This window comes from Pinus tabuliformis, chromosome X, assembly GCF_031772625.1.
Source record: "Pinus tabuliformis cultivar Carrire ecotype Pingquan chromosome X, CPIR1, whole genome shotgun sequence".
NCBI lineage: Eukaryota > Viridiplantae > Streptophyta > Pinopsida > Pinales > Pinaceae > Pinus > Pinus tabuliformis.
Window position 1 is genome coordinate 1,626,558,562 of NC_142308.1, and position 8,194 is coordinate 1,626,566,755.

Genomic DNA, 8,194 nt, shown 5'->3' on the forward strand with positions numbered 1-8,194 from the left:
GGAGGTGTCCATGTTCATGACATTTTCGACATCTAAATGGAATATGCTCATAGTCGACAGTCTGCACCCATTCCTCATCATGAACCTCCAGTATGACCGCGTCCGGAAGTGCTCCAGATAGGTCCATCTCTATACAAATCCTGGCAAAGGAGGTGTATTTACCCCTTCTTGTTGCTTCAGAAGTTTTGACATACCTCCCTAATTTATTGCCTATGGCTGTTAGTGATTCTATTTGCCAATAATCTAGAGGTAGCGAATAGAGTCTTACCCAAACCGGGACTGAGGTAAAGGTTTCCCGCTCCAGCACGAAGTTCATCATCCACGGCCTGCATGTAGAGCCATGCTGCTGCATAGAAGTAGGGCCCCCTTTCAAACACTCTGTCTTTGTCCTCAATGTTTGCAAACACCACACTGAAAAAACCCTTGGATGCTAGATGAAGATCAATGCTTCCTTTAGGCTTCCAGTGGTATCTGATCCATCCTTGTAAAGCCTTTTCGGTGGGCCATAGTCCCATGAATTTGCATATGATTGCATAAGTCTGCATGTGCTCCCTCTGGGCCTGCAGCTCGGGATTATTTAAGATTACTCTGGGAGTGATTTCAGCTTTAGGTTTGCAGGGTCGCTTTTGTTCCCTGTCTTTTGTTCTCTGTTTTTTGTTATTTTCCTCCTTGTATTTTGTGCCTTCATTCTCCTTCTTCTTGTTACTTTCTGTTTCCTATTCCCAATTTTTTCCTCCTTCCATCTTGTTACCTCTACCTGGTTTTGGGGGAGTCTTACCCTTGTTAACCACTACCTCTCGGAAGGAGGGAATGGAGCTCCCTCCTGGCCACCGTCCATGGAGGAAATCGCATGCATAAACCGTCAACCATGGTCTTGTGTTCTTCCGTTCTTCCCGCAGTCCAACTTTAATATATATTATTATTAATATGTCTTTTATTAATCATTAATATATATTAATAAACTTCATAATTTTTGTCATGTAATATAATATGTTGTATTTATTTAATATTATGTACATATTTGTGACTTTATGAATAAGGAAAAGTAATAACAATGTGAATAAAAATACCTAAATTAACATCATATATTCAATGTATTTAAAAACACACAACATAAAATAAAATAACACACCAATGACGTCCGTTAAAGGAAAGCCATTCCTTTTTTCTAAACCTCAGCATTCGCAACTACAATATACAAGCAGCATCGACCCTTAGATACTATACATCATGGTTGATAAACATGGTGAAAAGTTTTCAATGGATTGTAGGATATACATTATCATTTCATTCCAAGTCCCATCACAACACGTTAGAGGGACCTAATCACCATGTTTCTCTAGGAGAAATTCCAAAATGTTTCATATATAAACATTACCAACTCTATTTTGACAGCAAATGTTGGATGATTCCACAGGAACCAAAACAAAACGTTTATTCACTCACGCATATAGGCAACTAAAACACTGCATATTCTTTGCTTTTATTTGTTTTAGTGCGATTTTAGGATTAATTACACGTCTTATTGTATCAAATGAAAAAGAACTTGTCTCATTTAGTTCGATGGCGGGTTCTGGAAGTGGCAAGATAAACCAATATTCGTGGAACAATTGGAAATATTGTCTGTTGGCCAAATATGCATACATTAGAGACCGAAAAACGCCAAAATTTGAGCATCAAAGCTACGCGTCCAATATTGAGATAACAAGACAGGCATCTTGGAACATCATGGAAAACTATGGATAACAAGACAGGCATCTTGGAACATCATGGAAAACTAAGGATACAAACACCAAATCCAAGATTCCTGCACGGTTGTGGGTATTGCCTGCCACTTAAAAGAAGAACCACGAGATTCTCAGATTCATTTGACAGTTCTGGTTCAGAAACCAAGCACTTTGATTAGACGTTAGATTCTTCAAGCACTATAATGGCTGGTAGTTGGCCATTATTGTCCAATGGTTTAGTTTATTATTTTACATACGAAGTAATTTTTTTTACATGCATATGAATGCCATGAGTTTAAAAAATTACTCTCAATTATTTCAAGTTGCTTGTCTTATTCATGGTAATATTATTGCAGTGAATTTTTGATAGATCTATATCTTCAAATATTTCATTCTCTTTCGATTCATATGTATATGGAGTTATTTTGATACTAATTTGTGCAGAATTTGACGGATCAATAGATGAAATTCTAATAGATTTAATTTTTTTTTGGTTATTTCCTTCATTTTTCTTCTTCATATTTAGATGTGGTTAATAATTTGTGTCTGGACGTTACAAGCAGTTTTAAGCTCATTTCATATTGTGTAATGATATTTGACTAACTTTGAAGAGAATTTAAAGCAATCTTTTGTTCAATTTATATCTGGAAATTTGTTTCTTTTCTTTTCATGTACATATCCTTAAATTAATCCATTTTGATGTTCTTGGAAATATTTTATTTACAATCATGATCTTAGTAATAGTTTTTGGATTGATCTTAAATTGTCTAACATATTAGGTATCTTTCTTTTCTATGAACATAAATTTAAGCCTAGGCTAGTATATACATAGGTGGCATAGAGGTATAATTGCATTTAGAGTGGGTTAAAAATGTTTTCCTCAAACCACTCCTCCATTAGTTGGAGCATCACCTAGTGAAGGGTAAATTTTTTCCAAAATTCTAGTCAAGATTTCCATTAACTGAAAATAGTTTAATTGGGACTCCCACTAGGAAATTCCTTCCTTGTTGAGTGAGAACATTTCCATACCCTCTATATAAGATAGAGCATTGAATCTAAACATTGGCTCAGTGATAGTTGAGTTGAATTGATTCTTTTAACTAGTCTTCCAATAGGTCCTTGCTCTCCTTATATGAAAATCTTTTACCAGGCCACTCCTCTATGACCACTCTTCTTCTTACAAGAATATACAGATTTCCCTTTGTGCATTTTCTTCATGTTTTTCTGTCTATTGCTATCATATCTTCTATTCCCCATTTACCCTTCTCTTTTTCTCTTATTTGCACCACTGTTTTTTCTGGATCCAGCAGGAGGGGATAAGGATGGAAAATATCCTCACCCTTGTTGCTAACTCCAAAACTTCGAATCCTGTCTGTGTAGGCCTAACCCTAGTCAAGGTGATGTTGAAGGATTTAAATGAGATTAGTAACACCACATGAAGCCCCCTTAGAGCACTCGATCTATGTGTCCCTCTTTTCAGCTAACCACCAATTTTTTTTCACATAAATTTACATATATCCAAAAATTCACACATTTAGATTTACATATATAAGGTGTATTAAAACTTGTTGTTACATACAATCCACTTATTAAATTAAAATTCTATAAGCCTTATTCCAAAATGGACACACCTATTGACATGTCTATTTCAAACAAGGCTTCCAATTTTCTTTTTGAATTAAAAAAAAAATTACATGGATGACTAAGATTTAATAAAGGGCATATTTTATTTATCATATTCACACATAAATGGATTCAAATAAAGTTTAATGCTAATCTTGGTAGTTAATCAATTTTTCCTTTATTATTTTATTTCAATTATTTCAAGAATAATACATATGCACTTCATAACCATTGCTATAAAAAAAAGTAGGATCAAAAAGTAGAATTAAAGAAAGTAGGATTAAAATGTGGTACTTAAAAAGTAGGAGTAAAATAGGAAGGGACCATTGCTATATAAAAGTAGGATTAAAGAAAGTTCACTTGATTGTAAAATGATGCAATTTAACTTCAACCTAGGGGTGTTAATCAACCATTTAACTTATATGTTTTCTAATTTGATATTATTATTAATATCAAGGTACTATTAATTTTATTATTGGTAATATCATATTATATTTCTTATACTTTTATTTTTAATCTAGATTATTTTATTTTGCCCTATAGTTTTAGTTTTTATTTATATAGATCTTTTAAAACTCATTTATTAATTTTTATAAATAATTTTTCTTTCTATATTTTATCATTAACTATTTAAAGTACTTAATCATGTGTTTCAAGTAAGGGTTTCCCTTATCCTCTACCCTTTTTGGCATATACCTTGATAAGCTAGAAGATTGGAAGACATATGTTATGTTGGCCCAACTCTCACTCATATGGTCATCACCATTCCCCTTTATGCTGATTATATTTTTCTTTTGGAAATGAGCTGTTATGGTCATGGATAGAAACTTAGAATCCTGCAAGATTTACGCTCCAAGATGGATATGATTATATTGACAAAACTAAAGTCATGGTAACTAAATCCAATACTATCACCTATGACACATTCAAATTATGACAAGTCCCTCAAAGGAGTTCCTTCATATAAATATTTGGGAATTGGTATCCATCATAAAGCTCAATTGGAATTATAGCATTGAGAAAAGGAGAGTGGAAGTTGAAAAGCTTACTATGGGATTGAAAACAATTGCAAGTGAGTAAATATTTTTTATATGGGATTACTAAAAGCTCATATTTGAGGTTGTCATCACTCTTATTGCTTTATATGGATGAAATGTTTGGTGTTGTGGTATATCCCAAGAGTCATGTACAATTTATACGTCATAAAAGAAATTTATAACCTACAACCTCAGGATTAAAGGAAATACTCCCTACCCTATCCTCCTCACTGAGGTAAGCCTCCCCCCATTAAAATCATGATTATGTATAGGTTTCTTAGGTATAAGAAGAGGTTATATAACATGGATGCCAAAAGGTTTCCTAAAATTGCTTGTAACTCTAGCCAAAATCTCTACCTTTGGCTGAAGTTGGGGTGACATAAGGATTCCTAGGCTTGGGTGGACCACTGGGGAATAAAAGATGAGATCACCTTATAGAATACGGATACTATCAAAAATATTATTACCTTTAGATTTAAGGAGAAATAATTGGGAAATAAAGAGCTAGAAGGAAAAAGGAATCTAAAATATTATAAGGAAGTGATAAACCTCAATCTCAAAAACCAAATTTATCTTTATGTGTTTACTAGTGTTAAAAGAAAATGAGCATTTACAAGATAATAAATAATTCTCATGAGCTTCAAAGTGAACCTAAGCTTTGTTCAGTTCCCAAAACACTATAGGATGAAATAATTTGTCACCGGTGACATCCTAAGAGAGTTAAAGATGAAAAATAGTGTCTTATATTGTCCATCTTATACTCACATTTGATCTAATTTTCAAAATATTTCTCATATTGTCAACTTTCTTGGCATTTTATCTTTAGAAAACTATGGTGATATAAAAATGCTCCTCTCACTTATTTTTTTGAGCATTAATCATCTTCATTATCATTATCTATAGTTTAGGATTTATTTATTTATTTATTATCATTCTATATAATTCTTTCTTTTCTTTAAATTGATGTGATATTCACTATTTATTTACTCAACTCCATTATACAACTTATCAATAAGAAAAACACTACCATTGGATTTTACATCTTACGGTGTATATATATATATATATATATATATATATATATATATATATATATATATATATATATCCATTTTTATTTTGTATAGAATATTATTATAAGTGAAGTTGATATAATAAAATTATTAAACTCAAGTGAATGTCTTTGTATATTATTGTAAATATAATTATCATAGATTCATTTTAACTCTTAATTTTGAAAGAATATTGAATTATTCACAAACTTGTTGCTAAATTACATAGAAAACCCCCATTATATAGCAATGGAGGAAGGGTAATGTCACATAAGGATAACTACCACAATGAGTAGATACAAGTCCCTATGTGACCTTATAACTCAACATACTTAGCTCATAGAGAAATGAAGCATTGGAAAAGACAAATTCAAGTGAATTTACCAAGCATCTAGATGGATCAAATATCTCAATATACAAATCTAGTTTTGAGTGCAAAACTTGACAAAAGCTTTGCACCTCTAAAGATTTGATTCATCTAAAACTTGATAGATATAGAATTAGATAGATCTATGCTCATATTTAGTAATATTATTTATATTTACTTAAATTTAGTATATCCCTATATAAAAATACTCTTAGTTTGAGTTTTATTAAAACGATGTTAATATGTATAATTACATATACGAGTTTGATATTTTTCTTTGGTATTTTTCCTAATTTTTTAATTTTGTTTTTTAATACATTATAAAAATCCTAAATATATATATGTAATTTAAAAAATAAAAATTAATAAATTTCTATATATAGTAATGTGAAATTGATATAAATATACTATATATATTATATTAAAAAATTAATTTTAAAAAATTAACTTTATATGAATTTAATTATATATATATAAATATAAAACAAGAACTAAAATGGATCAATATTAAGTTTTTAGATAACTCAAAATTTTTAAGTATAAATTTTTTAAATAATTTTAAATTTAACACTAAAAAATTACATTTTAAGAGATTTGATTATGCTTTGTTTGCTTCATTGATATATCCTGTATCTTAACGGATATAAATAAACAAAAGAATCCATATCACAATTTGATATTGAATTTAATGGTGAATTTAAAATTAAATGAATATTATTATAATATATAAAAAACTAACAAATTGATATAAATAATTTTCATTTCATATTGTTTGAAATTTTAGGATATGAATTGTGTGGGATTTTTTCCTGTTTTAAATTGAGGATGGACACTTTATCCATCTTCAGGGATCTGTGCCCAAAATTTTTAAGCAATATAAATAACTACCGTAGAAATCTCCACTGTCAAATTTCAATTTAATTAAAATAAAACATTAATACAAAATCGTTCACTTTGATTAAGATAAAACATTATTACAAAAATCGTGCCTAGCTGTTCTAATTCCACTTCCAAATTTCAATCCTTGTGTTAAAGAAAAAACTCATCTCCTGTTTATTTGTAATGGTTTTTAGGTAAACATAGCCATATCAATCATAAAAGCCCATTTTACTGAGACTATTATGTAGTCGTGCTTGTAAGAAGATAACATCACAAGTGTTCTGACAATATGTGATACAAATGATTACAAATGAGTTTGTTTCGCTCGAATAACTGTTCCAGTAAACCTCGGCCACTATGGTTTACCATGATTCTGCGTGTAGATATAATCTGTATGTGCAGCCAGTGTTCGCCTCATTAAACAATTTTCTGTATCTATATTTTCACATGATTCTTCATCAACCACGTCCTGCATTAATTTTTGTTTCTGGGCATTAATCTCAAATCACAAATATAACCAGAAATCAAAAGCGTTTCCAATATGAAATATCAACCTCTTATGTATAATATGCAATTGGATAAATTACAAACAAGTTACTCACCGTACCCTCCAAAGCTTCAGGCAGCACCCTGGCCACTGGATTGCTTCTTTCTGCTTCACAAATTAAAAAAAGATGATAGTTAATTAAATTTCTGGCTATCAGGAAACCCGCGATGTATTCAATAACTTTCACCAACTTCTACCTGGACCTTGACCTGGTTTTAGAGGACGAGCCGCCATTGCATCACTGGTTAGAAGAATAACGATACATATTATTATCAGGGCAGCGTTATCTATAGAGCATGAACTTTGTTTCGCCATGAATTCACCCAAAGCTGCAAGCGATATATTTCAGGGCTATCAATTGGATACAAACACGCCAGTTATGAGGAGAGCGCATGGAACTCAACATATATAACTCATGGGCATAGGTAGAGATTAACTCAAGCCAGAAATATAATTGTTAGAGGGAGATAAATAAAGGAATATACTTATCCGATGAACCCTGACCAGAAGAAACAGATAAGGAAACTGGTAAAATGTATGACGATCATTAGAGATAACATATAACGATCACTAGAGATAACATGGAAGTGGTTGGTGTTGAATGATGTTGAAACCCTTGAATGGAATCTGGTTGTGCTCTGACCATCTAGAAATATCATATTGCAAATGGACAGATTATGCCAGATATTGTATAGAAAATGGAGCGATCGTTGCAGTTAGCGCATCTACTTTTTTGAAGGGTCAATGGTTTGTTTGATGGTGTCGTTATTTTCACCTAAAACATGAAGGGTATTCAAGTGGATTGTTTGATGGTGTCGTTATTTTCACCTAAAACATGAAGGGTATTCAAGGAATCCACGTAGAGATCAATGAGAAATGCAATTCCATCCATCTAAATTTTCTAAGAAACATTTTAGACGTTATGGTTGTCCTCACTTGGAGTCATAAATAAATTATATTGC

General features: G+C 31.4%; 1 protein-coding gene across 8 annotated transcripts; it reads right to left on the reverse strand.

Annotated features, from left to right (window-relative positions):
- Window positions 1-6,781: 6,781 nt before the first annotated feature.
- On the reverse strand, window positions 6,782-7,724 carry LOC149146269 (phytosulfokines-like). Of its 8 annotated transcripts, none has more exons than XM_089449450.1 (3): window positions 7,442-7,724; window positions 7,288-7,340; window positions 6,782-7,184 (listed from the first exon to the last, which is right to left on the reverse strand). In XM_089449450.1, exons 1-3 carry the CDS (start codon window positions 7,545-7,547, stop codon window positions 7,041-7,043), a joined length of 303 nt encoding a protein of 100 aa, XP_089305576.1. In that variant the 5' UTR covers window positions 7,548-7,724; the 3' UTR covers window positions 6,782-7,040. The 8 variants fall into 8 exon arrangements, with proteins under 8 accessions (XP_089305576.1, XP_089305577.1, XP_089305574.1 ...); XM_089449451.1 differs by having other exon boundaries at window positions 6,783-7,184; window positions 7,288-7,337; window positions 7,442-7,723; XM_089449448.1 differs by having other exon boundaries at window positions 6,788-7,184; window positions 7,430-7,709.
- Window positions 7,725-8,194: the final 470 nt, after the last annotated feature.

Bases quoted from the DNA above. Each gene is read 5' to 3' on its own strand.
- LOC149146269 (XM_089449448.1), bottom strand. From the start codon at position 7,547: ATGGCGAAACAAAGTTCATGCTCTATAGATAACGCTGCCCTGATAATA. The intron at 7,341-7,429 runs GTAGAAGTTGGT...TAATTTGTGAAG, and splicing joins AAAACCAGGTCAAGGTCCAG to CAGAAAGAAGCAATCCAGTG. The intron at 7,185-7,287 runs GTGAGTAACTTG...TTGTGATTTGAG, and splicing joins CTGAAGCTTTGGAGGGTACG to ATTAATGCCCAGAAACAAAA.